The 22,913-nt window shown below is 36.8% G+C and overlaps 2 protein-coding genes across 4 annotated transcripts; both read right to left on the reverse strand.

Annotated features, from left to right (window-relative positions):
• Positions 1-346: 346 nt before the first annotated feature.
• LOC114309736 (NADPH-dependent aldehyde reductase-like protein, chloroplastic) lies at positions 347-1,625 on the reverse strand. Its single transcript, XM_028255536.2, has one exon. It carries the CDS (start codon positions 1,298-1,300, stop codon positions 518-520), a length of 783 nt encoding a protein of 260 aa, XP_028111337.2. The 5' UTR covers positions 1,301-1,625; the 3' UTR covers positions 347-517.
• Positions 1,626-5,903: 4,278 nt separating this feature from the next.
• LOC114309737 (NADH dehydrogenase [ubiquinone] iron-sulfur protein 4, mitochondrial) lies at positions 5,904-20,919 on the reverse strand. Of its 3 annotated transcripts, XM_082894677.1 has the most exons (6): positions 20,532-20,919; positions 19,488-19,576; positions 11,476-11,605; positions 7,116-7,145; positions 6,253-6,323; positions 6,135-6,219 (listed from the first exon to the last, which is right to left on the reverse strand). In XM_082894677.1, the coding sequence occupies exons 1-5, from the start codon at positions 20,691-20,693 to the stop codon at positions 6,264-6,266; spliced, it is 471 nt and encodes a 156-aa protein (XP_082750803.1). In that variant the 5' UTR covers positions 20,694-20,919; the 3' UTR covers positions 6,135-6,219; positions 6,253-6,263. The 3 variants fall into 3 exon arrangements, with proteins under 3 accessions (XP_028111338.1, XP_082750807.1, XP_082750803.1); XM_028255537.2 differs by having other exon boundaries at positions 5,904-6,323; XM_082894681.1 differs by having other exon boundaries at positions 5,904-6,366.
• Positions 20,920-22,913: the final 1,994 nt, after the last annotated feature.

Here is a 22,913-nt window from a genome sequence, read left to right on the forward strand (position 1 = left end):
ACTATATCCATCTTTTGTTTTTCTTTTCTTTTTTTTTTTTTCTCACAGCAACGTACGTGTATACACCTTTCTTCCACATCAGCTGCCAACTCACTGGGGCCTGGGGTCATGTTCCACTGGGGGCTGTAGTGGGGCTGTAATTTAAGTTTGTTTGCTTTTCTTTTTTAACTAAGTTCAAGTTTGACACATTTATGTAATTGAATTAGCTTGAGCTAAGCTCAAATTTTTTAAATATTTGACCAATCAAGCTCGAGGCCGACTGATTCTTTATGAACCCAGCTCAAACACTTAGAAACGAAATGAAGCTCTACTAAACTCAGTTCATTTGAGGTACTAATTCCAACACTTAAACAATAACAAACACCATGCACTAGATTTCAAAGCCAAAATTACAACAAAATCAACAACAACTAAAACCAAAAAAAGAAATTTCTTGCCCAATTCATCTACTTGATAGATAACAAAAGGGAAAACATCAATCAAAAACCAATAAAAGATAAAGAAGTGCAGAGAAGAACTAAATTACTAATCCACCATTGGCACGAATGACTTGGCCATTGATCCACTCCCCAGCATCACCAGCCAAGAAGCCAACAAGCTGAGATACATCATTGGGCTCACCAAGTCGACCCAGAGGGCAAGCATCAGCCAACCTCTTCACCGTCTCCTCTGTTTTTCCCGCGTAAAACAGCTCCGTCGCAACAGGTCCAGGCGCAACGCAATTGGCAGTTATTCCGGTACCCTTCAACTCCTTCGCCACGATCTTCGTCATCGTCTCCACCGCCGCCTTGGACGCCGCATAAGCCCCATACCCGGGCAACAAATTCCCAACAAGCGATGACGTTATCATTATGATCCTCCCTCCTCCGCCTCTCTTCAATCGATCAGCAGCCTCTCTGCAGCACAGGAACGCCCCTTTGGTGTTGACATTGAATGTCGAATCCCAATCCTCTACTGTTGTATTGACTACTGATGGGTATTTTGGATCTAGAATTCCTGCGCAGTTGACGAGGATGTGAGGTGGGCAATTGAATTCTTGCTCTGCTCGATCGAACAGGGCTTTGACTTGATCTGGGTCGGAGACATCTGCTCGGACTGCTATGGCTACGGGGTGAGACGAGGAATTGAGCTCGGATGCTAAGAGGTCGGCTTGGTTGGCGTTTGGAAAGTAATTGATGACGAGTTTAGCGCCGAGGGATCGGAGATGGAGTGTGATGGCACGGCCGATGCCTGTAGATCCTCCGGTTACTATTGCGACACGGCCATCCAGTGGAAGAGATTGAGATGGAGGGTTTTCCATGTCATGGTTGAGTTGCAGTAAGAGTGGAAATATTTGAAAAGAGAGATATACTGGGTTTTTCTGGGTTTTTAGGCCCCGTTTGTTTTGGGTACGACGAGGGGGATTGAGATTAGGATAGTTGTGGGTCTCATTTAATATTTATTTTGTTCTAAAATAATGGGTTTTTTTTGAAAAATTTAACTTTTTTTAGTAGTATAATTATTGCATTTGAAAAAGGTTTATTTTCCAAAATTACCCATTTGATAGTACATTTTTTAAGAATGTCAATGTTATAATTGTACTTTTTATATTGTTTATTAATTTAAAAGAAGGGCAAAACAGAAAATTTATATTATTTTCGTACTTGATTTTTGAAGATGGACTAATGTTTTGGGACAATGAAAAATGGAATAAGAGACTAATATTTTGAGACGGATGGAGTATGTTTTTTTTACAGAGTTGAGAAAGGGACTGTTAAGCCGAAGGGCGTAGGATAAGCCTTGCAGATGGGATTTGGATGGGCCTCCAGGACTTGGTATTAGAAAAGAGAAAAGATAGGGATCATGAAAAATTTTTCATGAAATGATCATGAAAGAATTATGATCCTTGGATTACCTTGATTAGTGTATGGTGCTTTATTTTAAGTGTAATCCAAGGGTCATAAATCTTTCATGATCATTTTCATGAAAGTTTTTTCATGATACCTAGTATTGCTCATTAGAAAAATAGTCTAGCAGAGTATAAATCTTTTATTTTTATTTATTTTTTACATGTCGGATATTTTTTTTGAATATTAATGTTTAATTTTTTGTATTTTTTGTTAAGTAAAAATTATTATTTTATCTATTTTATTTTTTCTGAAAATTTTTTATTTTATTTTTATTTTTTAAAATTTTTTTACATGTTGGGCATTTTTTTAAAACATTAATGTTTAATGTTTTTGTATTTTTTTTATTTGTTTTATTATTTTATATTTATTTTATATAAAAATAATTTAATAATCCCTACACTAATAACTACCATCAAAATAAATACAATTTTATTTAATTCTTTCATTATCAAATTTTTTCTATTTTACCTATGAAAATAAACGGGAGGTTAAAGTGGTCCAATGTCCTCATATTTATAATATCAAGAAAATGGATATAAAATGAATCACATAAACCTCGAGTATGTGATTGGCGGTGATTAAGGTCTGATTAACGCCTCGTTCGAAATATACTATTTTAATAATTTTTAATTTTTTATAAAGTAATATAAAAAAATAAAAAGAGTGATATGATAATTTAAAATGATTTTTTAATTTTTTTAACTAAAATATATAATTAACAAATCAGACTTAAGGTCTCGTTTCGCAACTCACTGTTTTAGTCTAAAAGTCAAAAAGTTATTAAAAATTTAAAAAGTTAACAATCTATATAAAAAAATCAAAGATTTTCTTTTTCTCTTTACTTTTTATACATATTTTTTTATAAAAAAATCAAAAAATCATTCCAAATATACTAATTTTTTTATCTCATATTTTAATTAAAAAATTAAAAAATTACTAAAATAATCTGTTCCCAAACGAAATCTAAGTTATGAGGAGTGCCCTTTCATGATTTTAACTTTAAGTTTTTTTATGTATAAATAATTTTATGGGAACGGTTCAAACGGAGTTTTGTTCTGACTTTAAATATATCTCTTATTAATATGTAGTGGGATTAGTCTCTAAATTAATCGATTCATTAGATTGAATACCAAATTATAAAAATTGAAGTGACAAGAAAAAATAGTTGAAGGAGATTAAAGGTTTGTTTTAGAAACTTAGTTAAAAGTCACTTTTTGACTTTTAATTTATTTTGAGTTATATAATCTTTCTATTTTTTTATATGTTTTTTTAAAAAAATCAAAAAATTAACTTTTAACTTATTTTTCAAAACAATCCTAAATAGAATTTATTTTTTATATTATTTTATGTAATTAATTATATGATTGATTACTAATATTGGAACGAGTAGAAAATGATTCAACCTTGGGCAGGAATGGCAACGGATCGGGGCGGGGCCGGGGACTCCACTCCCCGTCCCCAATCCTCGAAGATGAAAAAATTCCCGTCCCCGCCCCCGATCCCCGACGGGGGAACCCATCACCCTCTCGTCCCCGTCCCTTAACAGGGATCGGGTTTTTCCGACCCCGAAATATCCTCGAGCTTTTTTTTTTTTAATTTTGTTCAACAAATCACTGAACAATAATCTTAACTTGAGAGATCTAAAAAAAATACAGATCAATATATAATCTAAAAAAAATCACTGAACAATAATCTAAAAAAAATTAATAGAGATCAATATATAAATTAATCTAAACAACACAGATCAATATATAATTAACACAAATTTTAAAAAAAAATATATTATGAGTACAGATCAACAACATCGTACCAGAGAGAGAAAGAGAGAGAGAGAGATAACAGATCTGAGTACACTTCCATCGTCTGACACAGATCTGAGTGACGCCAATGACTAGGCTCTATGGCGAGATCAACGGTGGTTGTGGCGGTGGGTTCGGTGGTGGTGAGAGAGAGACGGACCGTCTGGTTAAGAATAGAGAGAGATGGAGAGAGAGAAACAGAAACCGAGGCGAGGAGAAGAGAGAAAGAGGGGGTTCGGGGCCAGCGGCAGTGGTGGTGATATCGCCGTGTCGGTGACTGTGAGAGTGAGAGAGTTGAGAGAGAGAAAAGAACGAGAGAGTTGAGAGACAGTAAGAGAGTTGAGAACGAGAGAGTGAAGAGAGTGAGTGAGTTGAGAGAGAGAAGATAAGAGTCAGAGAGTGAGATAGTAAGAGTCAGTGAGAAAGTTGAGAGAGAGAAGATAAGATCAAAGAGTGAAAGATTTATTTATATAATACAATTAAGAGGTATAGAGGCGGGGATACATCGGGGAAATTTCGGGACGGGACCGGGGCCGAGGAGTCTATCCCCGTCCCTGGCTCGAAAATTATTGGGAATGCATTTTTCAATACCAGCCCTGGCCCTATGGAGAATAATTTTCAGGGAAAACCCTATTTATCGGGACGGGACGGTCCGGGTCCCCATTGGGCCAGGTTCATATTGCCATCCCTAACCTTGAGTGATTCAAGATTTTTGATATTTGTGGAAAATGCCCTATCATTGCTGAAAATAATGGGTTGGACAAGAGGTTTGGGGGAGGGTAATTATGTCCTTGTGCTTGTGCAAAGGTCAGCCAATAAGAGTGCCATGTCAGATTGGCTTGAGAATCTGTTCAAAAAAATAATTGGCTTGAGAATAAAGTATTAGAACAAGAGGTTTGGGCGAGAGCAATGACGTCCTTTCACTAGTCATGCAAAGCTCAGCCAATACGTGGGAAAAATTATTTCTCAGAACAATTATAAATCATCATGATCCTTGCTTGTTTTTTAATTATTTAATATAAAATTGTAAATTTTATTTTTTTCACCAATTATAACGCGTTTGTTTAAACACAAATTATCATATTTATTTGTTATTTCTCAATCCCTCTTTATGAATCTCAGTCTCTCTACTAATTATAACACATTTGAAATATCACATAACCATATTCTAGAATCACCAAATAACTTCTCAATACATGGTCAAGGGACGTGTGGTCAATTTAATGCTAACTCGCATGAAAAGTCAAGATTGATTTGAAGAGAACTCCAATTTGCCAACTAAAACCCAATAGGTTATGACACTTTGGTAAGATTTTAAGTCATAAATTCTAAGATCACACATTCTACACTTTTCGAGACTAACTCCTAGAGGGTTAGTGCAATGGTCTTAGGACGGTACTTTATGTGTTAGACGAATCGTATTCAGAGCTTAGATGTGGAGTCAAATCCTAACAGTTGCACTTCCTGACTTAAATGATGTATGCCTTGTATAATCAATGCACACAACTGAGATTTACCCCTCATCCTACTCCAGCTAAACTGACATTAGGTAGTTGATTCCAAAGTCAGCAGGGAAAGACTTGAAGAATTTGTTCGTTAACCAAAAAAATTTGCCAACTAAAGCCAATTCATTGACTTGTTGACTTATTTAAGTTACATCATCTCTTTATTTTTTTACATATTTTTTAAAAAAAAATTAATAAACTACCTTTTTTTTTTCTAATTCTCAAAACAAGTCTAAATAATAATAATACTGTGTTTAATTGTTGATATTCAAACAATTAATCAATTATCAAACCAAATCTCTGTTTTTATTAAACTGATAAAATAAATTCAACCCTAATATGCAATCACTTTTAGTTACATCAACAAACAAAATTGAAAATTTTGATTTGATAGATTTTTCCTCAAACCTAACTAAATTAAACCACATACACCCCTAGTGACAATGGGGACAAATGAACGGTACTAATACAATAAAATGAAAACATATTAACTGAAATGGTAGATTAGCGAAACAATTACATGTGAACTACATTGAGTGAGAGCATTCTAAACCCTAATTGGGATCCAAAAGTCGTTATGCATCATTATAATAAAAAACTCATTGTTACGATCTCATATCAGTTGACATAACGCTTGATCATGTACGTATATACCTTTTGAACACCTTTACTTTATAAGTCAATTTTCAAGGGTGAATCCTCTCCAAGTATTTCGTATCAAATATCATTAAAAAAATTAACTGCAAACTCAAGAAATTACATAGCTAAGTCCGCAAGATGCACTAAAAATAAATCAAGGTCTTACTCAGAACTTCTGAGAGAACAATAACATGACAAATGGTCAAAGAAAAGGCAATGAAAAAGAAGAATAGCATCGATCGATGAGTACAATTTATTGAAATCTAAGAGTTGGTATTTCTCTCAGACAACAACGTATGCTTTGTTGAAAGCAACAAAGAAAATGCAAGCCTTTGCAGCAATAACATATGCCATTGGTACCTATTGATTGAGAAAACAAGATTGGGGGTGAACCAAAATCAGTTTTCTGCAGATTTGGGAGTGAACCAAAATCAGTTTTCTGCAGATTTGGGAGGACCCTTCCACCTGAAGTTGTCTGCATAAGCCCTAACCTGCAATCAGAATAACAGAGTAGAGGATCCTGCGTTACAGGAGCTATCAAGAAGATTAAGGCAACCATCAGAAATAAATAAACACTCAAGCAATCATAAATCTTATATTCACAACAAAACTGCACTAGCGGGGGAGGTAGGAGAAATCATGTATTCCTACCTGACTGTTATTTCGGAAAGGCGTTATATATTGCTAAATAAGGATAATTATATCCATACAGAATTTTCATATAAAATTTAAGACCAGAATGGTGTGGCAATGACATTCTTGCAACTATGAACCATTGTGATGGGTATTTTGACTTCTAATGGATGGACATAAATAAGATACATCATTTTGTATACAAATTCTGTTTATGTAGCATTACCCTGCTAAAGAATCACTTCGGTATGCCTCAACAAGGTCTACAGGGCCAATCGAGAATCAATCCTTGTCAGGTTTAATACAAGGAAATTCAAATTGTCAGGCAGCCACAAACGGGCAGAGAATACTTAATGAGAAATGTCAGAGAAAAAGTTTTGGTCTGGTATTGTAAACAGACTGATAATCTGAGTGGATATTGCTAAATCTGATTTCAAATACTACTTGGCAAGTCCAGGAGAAAATGCCAGTTAATGCCTGATGGTCTAGAATCTAGTAAAATACAATTCTGAACTTTGAGGCATATTCAATTATTAAAACCATCTAACACCACCATCTCGGTGCAAAAAATTGAAATTAAAGAAACAGTGGGGCTAATCTACCACAAATACTTCCATCAAAATGAAGTCAGTAAAAGGAGAAACTCAAACCTTCAACAGTGGCGTCTGGTGCTTCTTAACCTGCAATAAGAGTGCATATATAGCTATTAGAAACCAAAGATAAAAGGAATAATATATACAATATAACAATTCCAAGTGGGTCCTTCATATAATAATGAAAATATTAACATTAATTGGAGAATGTGCAACTAGCCAACCATAACATTAATTGTTAACAACTCCGCCGGTCTCAAGCCCGAGTTAAGGAAGAAGGTTGTGTGTTAGGTAGCTGACAGCCAACACGTAAAAAAAGCCGCTCGAATCCCTTATGAAAATAAATCCTACTTTGAATCGTTTAAATGCTAAGTCGTTCCCCTCAAGTGACGCGTTGCGCCTGCCTCCGGGTGTTCGAAAAGTGAGCAAGGGGCGCCGCATCGACGCCTGGGTGCGGTAAAAAATGGGCAAAGGTTCCCGTGTTTTTCTGGACGAGCGCGGGTAAAGAAGTTAGTCCAAGACTATAGGTTTAGGGTAACCACTTGGAACATAGGAACCTTAACTGGTAAGACGATGGAATTGGTAGATGTTATGATTAGGAGGAGAGTTAGTATAGCTTGCATACAAGAAACTAAGTGGACGGGAGAGAAAGTTAGGAAAATTGAGGATACCGATTTCAAACTATATTATAGTGGTAAGGACAGACGCAGAAATGAGGTAGGAATCATAATTGCCAAGGGTCTTGTGGAAAGTGTAGTGGCGGTCACTAGGAAAGGGGATAGGAATATGCTAGTTAAACTAGTTATTGGAGAGAATATAGTGAACATTATTAGCGCATACACCCCTCAAGTAGGGTTAGATGATCGGGAATTTTTGGAGCAAATGGATGAGATCTTACCGGAGATACCCTTAGGAGAGAACTTGGTTATAGGTGGAGATTTTAATGGCCATGTGGGCATAGATAAACTAGGTTATGAAAGGATGCATGGTGGATACGGTTTTGGCGACAGAAATGAGGCTGGAGAGCGTATCTTAGATTTTGCGTTGGCTTCTGACCTAGTGGTAGCCAATACTATGTATAAGAAAAGGGAGGAGCATTTGATAACCTTTAAGAGTGGATTAGTTAAGAGCCAAATAGATTACTTCTTAGTGAGAAAAGTGGACCGCCTAAAATGCAATGATTGTAAGGTGATCCCTGGAGAGAGTATGGTCTCTCAACATAGGATTTTGGTACTAGATTTATGTTTTAAAGGGCAATACCAAGCTAGGAAGGATGGTGGGCGTCGTAGGACGAGATGGTGGGACCTAAAAGGGGATAAAATAGATAAGGAAGGTACTTGGGACTTAGAAGATGATGCTAACACTATGTGGAACTCGATGGCCAATTGTATGAGGAGAATCTCAAGGGACGTGCTTGGAGAGTCGAAAGAAACGGGACCCAGCTCTAGAGAAACTTGGTGGTGGAGAGAAGAGGTTCAAGTGGTAGTTAAGGCACAAAAAGAGTGCTTTAAAAAGTGACAGAAGGATAAAACTGAGGAAAACCTTGAGAGCTATAGATTGGCTAATAAGGAGGTCAAGAAAGTAGTGAGAGAGACTAAGTTGAAAGCTTATGATGACCTATACACTAGACTAGCTAGGAAGGAGGGAGAGAAGTGGGTATACAAACTTGCTAAGATACGGGAGAGGAAAACAAGAGATTTTAATCAAGTAAAGTGCGTCAAAAGTGAGGATTCTAAGGTATTGGTGAAGGATGATGAGATTAAGGCAAGATGGAAGAATTATTTTGAGAAACTATCAAATGAGGAACATGGAGGTACGACAATAGGGGAAGAAATAGCCAGTAATACGATAAATCAAGACTATAGATTCTATTGCAGGATTAGGAACTTTGAAGTGGAGATTGCACTTACGAAGATGAAATCAAATAAGGCTTTAGGACCCGATGATATTCCTATTGAAGCCTGGAAGTGTTTGGGTAAAAAGGGAGTTGCTTGGTTGACTAGGTTGTTTAGCAAAATTTTGTTGACTAGGAACATGCCAGATGAGTGGAGGAAAAGTATTTTAGTGCCAATCTATAAGAATAAAGGTGAAGAAATAGCCAGTAATACGATAAATCAAGACTATAGATTCTATTGCAGGATTAGGAACTTTGAAGTGGAGATTGCACTTAAGAAGATGAAATCAAATAAGGCTTTAGGACCCGATGATATTCCTATTGAAGCCTGGAAGTGTTTGGGTAAAAAGGGAGTTGCTTGGTTGACTAGGTTGTTTAGCAAAATTTTGTTGACTAGGAACATGCCAGATGAGTGGAGGAAAAGTATTTTAGTGCCAATCTATAAGAATAAAGGTGATGTCCAGAATTGTAACAGCAATAGAGGAATCAAGCTGATGTGTCATATAATGAAAGTGTGGGAGAGGGTGATGAAACGCCGATTGCGAGACATAACAGAGGTGTCAGAGAATCAATTTGGGTTTATGCCTGGTAGGTCAACAATGGAAGCGATCTATCTTTTGAGGAGAGTAATAGAAAAGTATAAAAAAAAGAAAAGAGACATTCATATGGTGTTTATCGACCTAAAGAAAGTATATGATAGAGTGCCCCGGGATATAATATAGCGGGTGTTAGAGAAGAAAGGGGTGACAAAAGGTTACATTGACGTGATTAGGGACATGTATGAAGGGGTGGTGACCACTATTAGATCGCCAGCTGAAAAGACAAATGAATTTTCCATCACTATAGGGTTACACCAAGGATCTACCTTAAGTCCTTATCTTTTTGCTTTAGTTATGGATGAGTTGACGATAAATATTTAAGATGACGTGCCATGGTGTATGCTTTTTGCAGATGATATTGTGCTAGTGGATGAGACTAGAGAAGGAGTTAATACAAAGTTGGAGATTCGGAGAAAAGCACTTGAATCTAAAGGATTTCGGATAAGGAAAACTAAGACAGAGTACATAGAGTGTAAATTTAGTAACAGTAACAATGAAAGCAGAGGAAAAGTGAAGATTAAGAACCAAGAACTGCCTAAAAGTGAATATTTTCGCTATTTAGGGTCGATTATCACAACAGCGGGAGAGATTGATGCAGATGTGGCCCATAGGATTAAGGTGGGATTGTGTAAGTGGAGAAGTGCGTCTGGGATATTGTGTGATAAACGAATACTCACTAGACTAAAAAGTAAGTTTTATAAAACGGCTATTAGATCAGCTATGTTGTATGGAACGGAGTGTTGGGCAACCAAGAAACAACATGTAGATAAGATGAGTGTGGCTGAGATAAGGATGCTAAGGTAGATGTGTGGTAAGACTAGACAAGACAGGATTAGGAATGAGTGTATTCGGGAATGGGTAGGAGTAGCACCGATAGAAGATAAATTGAGAGAGAATCGTTTGAGATGGTTTGGTTATATTCAACGGAGACCAACAGAGACAGTAGTGAAGAGATGCGATGCTGTAACGGTAGATGGAAGTGTTAGGGGACGGGGTAGGCTTAGATTAACGTTGACTAGCGTTATAAATAGAGATATGAATCTACTTAATTTGACTAATGAAATGGCTTTTGATAGGGTCGCGTGGAGAAGAAGGATTCATGTAGGCGACCCCATTTGATGGGACTTAAGGCTTGGTTTGGTTTTGGTTTTTTGGTTTTTTTTTGGTCTGAACCTAGGAATCAAAGATTATGATTTTTCAAATCACAATGTGCAACTGCTTATGTGAAGTTAAACTTAAAACTAGTAAAAGATGGCAGACATAAACCATAACCTAGGAATGTTTTTCTTTCATTGTCTGAACCTAGGAATGAATTTTCAAATTACAAGGTGTAAGTGCTTAAAAAAAATTTAAGCTTAAAACAAGTAAAAGATAGCAGACATAAACATAGAAGATGTCCCTAGCAGTGCTTAGCTAGAGATCGGAGATAAATAAATAATAAATACTGAGAATTTCCTGATGGTACATTTTTTATTTGTTTACTCATTTCCAGTCATAAAAATCCAAGCCGTATGACATTCTAAGATTTCCATTCCTTCCTGTCTTCCATGAAAATTAAAACAAAATAATAACTAATTTGTTGAAAAAAGGTGAATTTTACATCCTTAATGTGGATGCATTTACACAAAATATTTGATAGAATGTCTTGATCATGACTATACTCACTACAATCTGAGATGAGATCGTGCCAACGAAATACCCAAAGAAAAGGTAAAAAAGAAAAAGGAGGAACAATTTGTAAGATACCAGAACTATCACCAGGGCGAATCAAGATCAGTTGGTTTACTAAAAGTAAAATTGCATTTAAGTTTTCTGAACACCACCTCGCAAATCAAAGGTGCACTTACGAGGGTGCACAAAGAATTTACACTAAAAAAACTAAGTACAGTGAATATAAGAATACCATCATACAAACACCCCATACCGTGTATTCCCAACCATGTTTCTCAGCAAATGCTTTGGCAGCTTCTTCACTGTCAAAACTGAGTGCAGCATCGCCAACATTGGCATATGGGTCCCCTGTGGATGTCCAACCCATCAATGGATTTTCCCATCTACAAAGATATGTCAGTCGAAAGAAAATATTTATCATATGACCATAGTGAAAATCCAGGGATTAAGGATTACTTCTGCACTTCTTATTAAGATGCCCGCTAATGTTATTCGTAATGTGAAAATCAACAAGAAGACCACAGGGATATTAAAAAAAATTCCAATTCCCAAGGATCTGAAGTTAGTGACAGCAATACATTGTCAGTGAGAAGTAGGAAGATGCTAACATTTCATGCTTGAATAACTGGTAATTATCACACATAGTTCAAGAACCATTCACAATTTCTTGAAATATTCACAACTAATTTAGAACAAAATTATGGATTAATTCCAGTTTGGGAACTATGATGAATGAGTTTAATATACAAACCAAACCAAACCAAACCAAACTATGTCTTGTATTCCAATAAGGTGAGGTTGGCTACATAAATCCTTTTTCGTCATTCTGCACTGTCAACAACTCTATGCTCAAGTCTAATACACAAGAATGATTAAAAATGCTTTTGACATTTTCCAGTATCACTACTAAGTGATATTGCAGAACCACATCAGAAACGAAGTCTAAGGTGTCAAATCATTCATGATGACAACTGTGAGAATATATTGTGTATTTTCTATTATTTTCCAAATTAGGCATGATTGTAGTTGTACAAATTAGAGTCCTATTAGAGGTATGATTGTGTTAGAGTCTTATTAGAGGTATAATTGTTTTCTCCCTTTTGATTTAGGATTTAGGGCTATATAATCTAAGGTCTGATTGTAATCATTCACACATTGAATATATGAGATACAGAAAGCTGTTCAGAAATCTTACATGGTATCAGAGCCGTTCTCTGATCCGAAACCCTAGAGCCATCTCCATTGCTCTCTTGTTCGTGATTGTGCCTCGTCTCAGTCAACCCATCTGGATTTCCTCTCTGTTTGTGCTATTTGGTAGTTGCACCCATCCAACGGTTCGACCCATCTAGTCATCGGCTCCTCACAGCTCATCTTCTCTCTCTGGCTTTCCTTCGTGGTCGACCCATCTGGTTTCTAGCTCTTAAAACCCTAACAGAAGTCACAATCGTTGTGCGACCTGAGATTTCACATCTCTGTCTTCTTCATTGCGACTGTCGCGATCTAATTCTGACCATCATCAGACTCACGATTTTTTGTTTGTGGTTCGCGATTGCTGCTGTACTCTGTCTCCGACAAGTTGCGAACTACCTCTGGCCCTCGTCTTCGGGTTTCCTCTTTGGTTTAGCTTTGGATCTGGTTCTCAGCTTTGGTGGTGTACTTGCCAAGTATTCTTGGTTTGCTGGTTATTTCATTCTGACCCCGAGATTTTCTGATAATTACACTCTGACCCTGGTATTCTTGGTTTGCTGGTTATTTCATTCTGACCTCGAGATTTTCTGATAATTACACTCTGACCCTGGTATTTTCTGGTTATTGCATTGTGACCCTTATATTTTCTGGTTATTGCATTTTTTGCCCCGAGGTTAGATTACTGCATTTTGGTCCCTTCTCTGTGTTTGTCATGTTGATCGCATCTTTTCATCAGCTCCAGTCTTTTGTCCCGCCCAAGAAGGGGCTTCTAGCCTCAGATGAGTGTGCTTTCTGCCATCAGATGGGACATTGGAAGTATCAGTGTTCTAAGAAGAGACGTATGCCTGCTCCGTCTTCTCAGCAGTCTCCAACACAGTTCCGAGTTCCACCTCCAAGTTCTTCTCAGTCTCCGATTGCATACACTGTCTCTACTCCGGCTCTTAATCCTGACTTGGCTTCCTTGAGTGCTCAGATTAGCCAGCTTCAGCATATACTGTCTACCTCCCAGCCATCTCCATCAGCCTCCATTGTTTCCTCTATTCATTCAGGTTTGCTTGGATCTCCTTCAGGTATCTCTTCGTCTGTCTGGCTTTTTTACTCTGGTGCCTCTCATCATATGACTCCTCATCTCTCTTTACTTCAGAATTGTACTCCTCCTTCCTCTCCTATTACTGTTAAAGCTGCTAATGGGTCTGGTATGTTAGTTATATCTGTTAGGTCTGTCCTATCGTCTGCTATGTCTGCAGTCTCTATTCCATCTGTTTTATATGTTCCTCAGTTATCTGTCAGTTTATTATCTATTAGTCAACTTGATGCCTTTGGTTTTGATGTTATCCTTTCTTCTTCTATTTGTTCTATACAGGATCGGATGTCCAAGCAGCAGATTGGGACTGGCCGTAGAGTTGGAGACCTCTATGTGGTGGAGAGCTTGCATCTGCCTATGACTACCTCTCCGACGGCCTTTTCTTCTTTTCAGTTAGATTCTCTGTCCAGTCCTTTCTATTTGTGGCATTCCAGATTAGGGCATTTGTCTGCTGACTTCTTACGGTCTATAGCTCAGTCAGGTATATTGGGCCAAGTTTCTCCTAGTCAACTTACCAAGTGTCGGGGGTGTAAACTTGCCAAAATGACAGCCTTACCTTCCCGTAACAGTACTTCTATATCTACTACACCGTTTTCTTTAGTTCATACCGATGTCTGGAGCCCTTCTCCTGTTCTCGCCAAGGGGGGTTCTGCATACTATGTGTCATTTGTTGATGATTGCACCCGTTACACTTGGGTTTATCTTATGACTCATAAGTTTGACTTCTATCAGATATATTGTACCTTTCAGTCTATGATTACTACACAGTTTGGGGCCATAATTAAAATACTCCGGTCTGACTTGGGTGGGGAATATTTTAAAACTGAATTCTGTGAGTATTTGGCCAAATTGGGCACCATTCACCAAACCTCTTGTACTGATACCCCTGCCCAAAATGGTCGAGCCGAGCATAAACACCGTCATCTCCTTGAGACAACTAGGTCTCTTCTTATCTCTGCCTCAGTTCCGGCTCCATTCTGGGGGGAGGCAGTTCTTACTGCTGCTTTTCTTCTCAACCGCATGCCTACTCCTATTCTTTCTGGTCGGTCTCCTTATGAGGCTTTGTTCTCCCAACTTCCTAACTACTCCCTCCTTCGTGTGTTTGGGTCTGCTTGTTTTGTCCTTCTTCCCCGAGAAGATAGGACCAAACTTAGTGCCCAGTTTGTCCTTTGTGTCTTTTGGGTTATAGTCTTACTCAGAAAGGCTATCGGTGTTACGACCCAATTTCCCGTCGTCTTTATGTCTCCCGTCATGTTTCTTTTCTTGAACGTCTGCCTTACTTTCAGCTTCCTCCTGTCACTGCTCCAGTTTCCAAAGAGGATTTGGTTCACATTGACCCATTTCCTTCTGAGGTACCGTCTGATGAGTACATCTCCATAGTTCCTCTTGAGCTTGTTTCATCTTCTCCTCCTACTTCACCTCTGGCTGTTTCTCCTCCTTCAGTTTCTTCTCCTCCTCCGTTGTTAGTTTATTCTCGTCGTAAGGCTCCTCCTCTACCAGTTGTCTCCACCCCTACAGCTGATCCTCCTGCTTCTGACGACTCTAATCCTACTGCACACCGATATCCTCCTCGAGCACGTCATCCTCCAAACAGGTTGGGTTGATCTAATACTTGTTTTTCTGCTTCCTATCGTACTTTTTTGTCTGCTATTCACTCTTTTGTAGAACCTTAGTCTTACAAGGAGGCCTGTCAAGATCCTCATTGGGTTCAAGCTATAGAGGATGAGTTGTCTGCTTTACAGAAAACTAGTACTTAGGAGTTAGTTCCTTTACCTGCTGGTAAGAACCTGGTTGGTTGCAAATGGGTTTACAAAGTCAAGACTCATTCTGATGGTTCTCTTGAGCGTTACAAAGCTCGTCTGGTTGCCAAAGGTTTCTCTCAGAAGTATGGTATTGATTATGAGGAGACATTTGCTCCTGTTGCCAAAATGACTATTGTCCGTACTTTGATCTCTGTTGCTGCTGTTCATTCTTGGCCTCTTTATCAGATGGATGTTCAGAATGCTTTTCTTAATGGACATCTCACTGAAGAGGTTTACATGCGTCCTCCCCCTGGCCTTCACCATCCCTCTGGACAGGTTTGTCGTCTTCGGCGTGCTCTATATGGTCTGAAACAGTCTCCTCGTGCTTGGTATGATCGATTTCAGATTGCTGTTACCGAGCTTGGGTTTCATCCTTCTGCTTCCGACTCTACTTTATTTCTACGACATACCCCGGTTGGTTTTGTTGCTCTCTTGCTCTATGTGGATGATATGATCATCACTGGCTCGAACTCTTCTGCTATCTCTGAGGTCAAGCAGCATCTCTTTCGCACCTTCGAAATGAAGGATCTGGGTCCATTACGGTATTTTCTTGGTATTGAGGTTGCTTCTTCTCCCAAGGGCTATTTTCTGTCTCAGGCTAAGTATGCTAATGAAGTCATTCATCATGCTGGTCTTACTGATACTAAGGTTTCTAATACACCTATTGAGCTTAATGTGAAGCTTAACTCTACTGATGGTGTTCCTCTGGATGATCCCACTTTATATCGCGAGCTTGTGAGTTGTTTAGTTTATCTGACTGTCACTCGTCCTGACCTTGCTTATGCTGTTCATGTGGTTAGTCAGTTTGTTTCTGCTCCTCGCTCTACCCATTGGGCTGCTTTGGTTCGTGTTCTTCGCTATCTCAGGGGTACTATTTTTCAGGGCTTATTATTATCCTCTACTTCCTCTTTGGACTTGGTGGCCTATGCTCTCTGATTGAGCTAATGATGTTACTGATCGTAAGTCTACGTCTGGTTTCTGTATGTTTCTTGGAGATTCCTTAATCTCATGAAAAAGCAAGAAACAATCAGTCGTTGCTCGCTCTACTACCAAAGCTGAGTATCGTGCTATGGCTCATGCCACTGCTGAGATTGTTTGGCTTTGTTGTCTCTTGTCCGATTTGGGTGTCTCTCAATCTTCTCCGACCTCTCTCTATTGTGACAATCGCAGTTCTGTTCAGATTGCCCACAATACTGTCTTTCATGAGCGGACGAAACATATTGAGATTGATTGTCACTTTGTTCGCCAACATCTGCAGTCTGCCTCTATCTTGCTTCCTTTCATCCCTTCGGCTTTGCAACTTGCGGACTTCTTCACCAAGACTTACACTACTGCTCGGTTTCAATTTCTTCTTAGCAAACTCTCAGTGTTTTCTGCTAAAACACCTTGAGTTTGAGCGGGGGTGTGAGAATATATTGTGTATTTTCTATTATTTTCCAAATTAGGCATGATTGTAGTTGTACAAATTAGAGTCCTATTAGAGGTATGATTGTGTTAGAGTCCTATTAGAGGCATAATTGTTTTCTCCCTTTTGATTTAAGATTTAGGGCTATATAATCTAAGGTCTGATTGTAATCATTCACACATTGAATATATGAGATACAGAAAGCTGTTCAGAAATCTTACACGTGACATTAACATTCATCCATGTACATTCTCGTAGAATTGTTGCAGTTCAGATCCCCACCACTGCCTCCCCTCTGAGAGGGAGAGAGAGAGAGATCATTATTCTTTGTCCTCAAACAGTTAAACAGATCAGGAAACTAAAGCACATGTCATCTCAACTAAAATATCAACATATAACCATGTTGTAGAGGAATTTTGGCATGCGCACACACATGCAAACCAGTATAATAAGCCAAGAATCCTATAATATGTAGTTTACCTCTGCTCATCAATTCTTCCGAAGAAAAACCACAGGCATTAGCCTGGTGGCTAGAGCCTGTGTACCTTACTAGGAGGTCACAAGTTCAACTTCCACCTCCCCTCCAATGTACCACAATAATATTCTTCTAAAGAAAGGCAGGGCAGCCACCCAAAAACAAAGGGGAAAGCAACTTCATTGTTCTTTTAAATTAACTAAGGACGATATATGTGCATTATTAAGCCAATTAGTATTCAGGCTCTAATTTATAGAAACAAGGTTCCTTCTAATATAGGTCGTTTGTATTCAGGCATGCTTAAATTAAACTCCAACTTCCTAAAACCAGTGTTATTAAAGGCGATAGGCGCACCAAGGCGCCAAGGTCTCCTGGTGCCTAGGTTCAAGGCGCAAGGCGAGGTTGCAGGCTTCACCGAAGTGAGGCGCCCCTTGTACGAAAAAAAAAATATAATTTAATATAAGTAAATAATTTAGAGTTCAACAAAAATAAAATGAAATGTTAAACATTTAGTGTTTTTTAGAAATTAGGGATTAGGGTTAATTTTTTTTTCTATCATTGATTTGGGGTTGAAAGCCCAATGTATTGGCATCTGTAATAAGAGTAGGGATCTTCTCTAGTTACAACATATTAAATCAATGGTCAGATTTTAAACAACACCAATTAAAACAACAATAAAAAAAGCCCTCAAAACACAAGTCTTGGGCCAGTCAGGTGCTATCGAAGTCGCCTGGCCTGGAACACTACAAGGTGCAAACCTTGGGCCTGGACAGAACATGGGCCTAAGCACACGCCTAGGAGCGCCTTATCGAAGTCGCCTAGCCTGCAACACTACAAGGCGCAAACCTTAGGCCTTGATGGGACTTGGGCCTAGGCGCGCCTTTAATAACACTGCATAAAACATCAAGGTTTTTATCTTATGATGTAGGAGAATTTTAGGAATACTGGACTTAACTAGGGAAAAGAGGAAAACTGGAATAATACTGCCCATAATTGATTTATAGCATCACAAAAATCTAGTAGGATTACAATTCAATGAAGTTAAAAAAATTATATATATATATATATATATTGTGGCTATGAAGGTAGAAAAGGGCTAGAATTGTCTTTATTTCCGAAGGGTGAGGCTGCCCTTATCATTGGCTTAGAATTTATGGTTGCTGGAAATTCTGGACAATAACTTTTTTGGTGATTCAAAAATTGTTAGGATTTATCATGCCTTGATAACCAAGGGCTGTTAGGTGACTTTGAAAAGTAACTCGTGAATAGTAACTTAGAAAGAGGAAAGAAGGTAAAAAGGATTTAGAAATCCCACCTAGGCCTTCTCTAAGAGATACCTCCAAATAAGGTTGCTTCAACTATCACACAAAACTCCAAAGCTTCTCACAAATGCCCAAAATCCAACTCAAAGAAGAGTTCTTATACTTTAGTTAATCAGACTAAAATAGAAACCAAAGTATACATAAACATAGGCATAAATATTCAAGCCAATATAACATTTTCTAAATTCCTTGGATGAATTGTCCAACTGAGCCATAAAAAGGAAATAACAAGATCAATAACCAGCAGACAAAATAATGAACCTAATGATGCATGTCATGAACTTGTCTTCTCCTTCTTGTTGCTCCTACATCATCTTAGCTCCAGTTTAGTTCAATAGTAATTGAAAACCCTTATGTAGATAACATGATAATTCTACCATACCACTATACTCGAGGATAACATTTGGCGGATGTGTTTTTTTTTTTTTTTTTTTTTCAAAGTGATGCCATCATATGAGTATACTATAATTGTGCCAAGCGTGAGGCATTTACTTGATGCACAAATTTGACATTTAGGTTATGATGACAAGAAAGATACCAACTTAGAAAGACAAATGACTACTCAAGAAATAGTTGATGGACAGAATGAGATCGTTACCTAGTCACTACATGTTACTTTTGAGGGTTTTCTTTCTCTTGTTCCCCTTTTTGATAGGTAAGATGTTACTTTGAGGTTATTAAATGTTTAAGAGTCTAAAAATCTGTGATCCCATCTGTTTTTACTTGGTTCATTCAGAAACCAAACTCAGTACTAAGCTTCAAAGTCAACTTATTTAACAGATCAAAGAAGCACAACAAACTTTTAATTAGCCAAGCTGAAACTTCTGGAGTTCACTTATACAAAAAGTTCAATTTAAGTGAACAGACTCATAAGAATACTAGGAATTCATACAATCAATTGAGGGGAAAAAAGTTAGTAGTTACTGATGATAATCTCCAAACTTCTTAAAAGAGTAAAAACTGAAACTATAAAACATGAGGAAACATACTTCTGTGTTGACATAAAATTGATCTTCCAGCTTCCAACTTTTCCTGAACCCTGTTGTGTGGCAGTCCGAGCAGGAGAAAGGATTACAACCTGTCATGATGAAAGAAAGTGTTCTTCAGGAGCTCTGTTGACCACAAACATGAAAAAATAGAAGTATTTCTGACAATAAACATTTTTTAGAAATCGAGGAAAATAGAAAATACATAAAAATAGCATGCTTACTCTAAAATTCAAATATTAAACGCATTTTGAATTTTGAAACTAGAAATCAAACTCAAGGCCATCAAGAAATTGCTTATAAGTTATAACTATAAATACCAAAACATCAACAACTAGATAATAATTATCACCATAGGATAGGTCTTTTTTGCGTGTTGAACAATTACACAAGAAGGAAAATTTCACAAGTCACTTAGCAGCCTCAATAAGTTCCATTATGAAAATCTGAAGAACCAATCTATCACATTTTGACTTTTGTGCCAGTATTGCAGCTAATAATTCAACACCCATATAGAATGTGATTGGAATAAAAGTAAAATGTTGGTAAAGCATTCAATTACATCAAAAGAAAGGACCTTGATAGAGATGTCTGGATATGGACCAAAGAACTCATTATGATCAATTATTTTCAACTACGGCTGAGGTAAAGTGGAAAATTTTCTACACAATGCTGGAAATAAGCAATTAGTGAATATTATATACTAATATCACAATTTTTTTAGTTATACATTTGATATTGCTCATTTGAACTCCCCAACTGTCCAATTTAACAGACCATCCATCAGTTCAGCTGAAACCAAACTATACATGCAATCTCCAAAATCACATACCACTCTTCCTCACAACATATAAATGTTCAAATCAATACAAAATCGTAGCATCAAGTAGTTTACCTAAACCCTAAAAGATTAGATTCATGAGCCCTAAAAAGGGTAATTCATATCTACATAAGCAAAAAGACTGTGTAATTGCAAATCATCGTATATATAATACAATTATATCAAATTGTAGACGAAGAATTGAAGAAGCCTAGTAGTCATCGTACCCTCCTTCGAAGGTGTTCTTCGGGGATGCCAGAGACCTTCCCGATCTCCCCTGGTTTGATCTCAACCAAGGAGTCTGTAGAGAACGGTCTCGATAATGGAACCAAAGTGGATCCATATACACGACGAGCTGGATTCAAGATACGTTGCAGAGAGTTCGCCATTGTCGATGACCTTAAGGTTAGGACACCGTGGAGGAGAGAAATGTATACGATAATAGCCCTGGCAACACTGGCAGATGAAAATTATGAAATCAATTTTACTGTTTATTATAGTTTCACCCCTGTTGTTTTTTTTAAATTTTTTATTCAATCACCCCTCTTGGTTGTGAAAATGTTGAAACGGCACCAACTTTTTTACTTCAATTTTCAAGTGGATAAATTATTTGGTAACACTATAACAGCAAACCCAAGAGGTGTAGCACTTTGGTAAGATTTTGGAATATAAGTTCGGAGGTCTTGGGTTTCACTTTCGTTGGGGCTAATCACTCGGGATATAACATATATGGTTGGTAGGATAAACTTTCTAGACCTTGGTGAATGGTACCTAATATCAAGGGTGTGGGTTCGAATCTCTGTTGGTGTGCGAGTCCATGATTTATTGTTACATGGTTGAGCGTCCTGTTACTAGCAAACCACTTAAGAAATCTTTGTTCGTGTGCAAGTCTGTAATTTATTGTTACATGGTTGAGCGTCCTACTACTAACAAACCAATTAAGAGGCGCCCTGCTACAAACAACTACTTAAGAATGATCTCTGAGGTCTCGACTCCTTATAAGGTTTAGCTCCAGAGATTATCCTCTGTGATTAGGTCTTTTTTGACACTATAATAGCAAATTGTAATATTTCAATTTTGTCAATGTTACAATTTTTTTAGGTTAAAGTATTCAAATTTTGTCCTTAAAAATTATTGGCTAGTCTTGGGACTCTACGTGGCTATATCCCACATTAATCACAATTTATTATGTCTTCTCATATTTCTAAATCATTCAATACAAATTCGTAAGTCTCACTCTTTCCAGGCTATATCCCACATTAATCACAATTTATTATGTCTTCTCATATTTCTCAATCATTCAATACAAATTCGTAAGTCTCACTCTTTCCACTAATCACAATACTATTGAAACACCATATGACATACCTTATACTAACCAATAATTTCTCCCTTCCAACCTGCCTAGTCCAACAATGTACATGTTTTTTTAGCATAACCACTTTATGTTAAATTTGAATATCCACGATTGCATTAAAATGGAAATGCAATCATTAATATTTTACATTGTTTTATTTATTGATCCCCACTATGCGTTACTGAGTTCTATCTATTTGAATGCCTTCTAATTATTTTTGTATGATGGTTGGTATTTCTAAACATAGTTTATTATTTTCATTAAATTTATATAAACTAGTAAAATAAAATACATACACGACATTTTTAAAGAGACAAAATAGTCAAATTAAAAGTCAATACTCAAACATTTGTCATGATAAAATTTAGCATGATATTATCTTTTATGTTAAATTTGGCCTGATAAATGTAATAATATTTAATTTGACGTGATGAATAATATGTATTTAGGCCAAGTTTAGGTAGTTTGAAAAAATTCAAAAAGTTAAAAAGTTACTCAAAAAGTTAAAAAGTTAACACTATTTACTAAAAGTCAACAATTACGGCTGCACAACTCTCAGTTCTAATTTTTCCTTACAAACCAATTTTTATAATTTTTTATTACACATTTTTTCATAAAAAGTCAAAAAGTTAACCCAAACATCCATATTTTTTCCCTCAATTTTTTAGTCCAAAAAGACAAAAAGTGCACTTATTTAGGACACTCCAAACAACCCCTTACTTTTTGTGTGCATATCATGCTAAATTTTATCAATGGCATGATGAATGAGAGATTATTATAAAAAAAGTTTTTCAATTCTGACAAAAGTCACAAAATTAATTTATTAGTTAATAGTGTTTGGAGAAGACTTTCATTTTTTTTTTATGTACTAAAAAAATATTTAAATTTTAAATACATCATACACTTTAGCCAATATTTATTTATTTTTTTGAGTGATAGGGTTCGTGATTCATGCCAATCATGAAAATATTGTTAAAAAATTATATTTATATATATTTGAAGATCAAAATGATAAATAAATAGAATTTTTTAGAGGACTGCATGTTAAAGGCTTGACCCAAAAATAATTGCTAAAATGTCGGGTGCATCACAATTTTGAAATTATGTGCCCCACTTTTCACATATTTAGGCCTAGTTTGGTATTCTGAGAAAAAGATAAAAAGTTAAAAAATTATTAAAAAAATAAAAACGTTAACACTATTCACAATATTTTAATGGTACAAAACAAAAATAAAAATATTATCAGAACGGT

The sequence above is a fragment of the Camellia sinensis genome, chromosome 1 (assembly GCF_055761805.1).
Source record: "Camellia sinensis isolate YWXY chromosome 1, ASM5576180v1, whole genome shotgun sequence".
NCBI classification, from domain to species: Eukaryota; Viridiplantae; Streptophyta; class Magnoliopsida; order Ericales; family Theaceae; genus Camellia; species Camellia sinensis.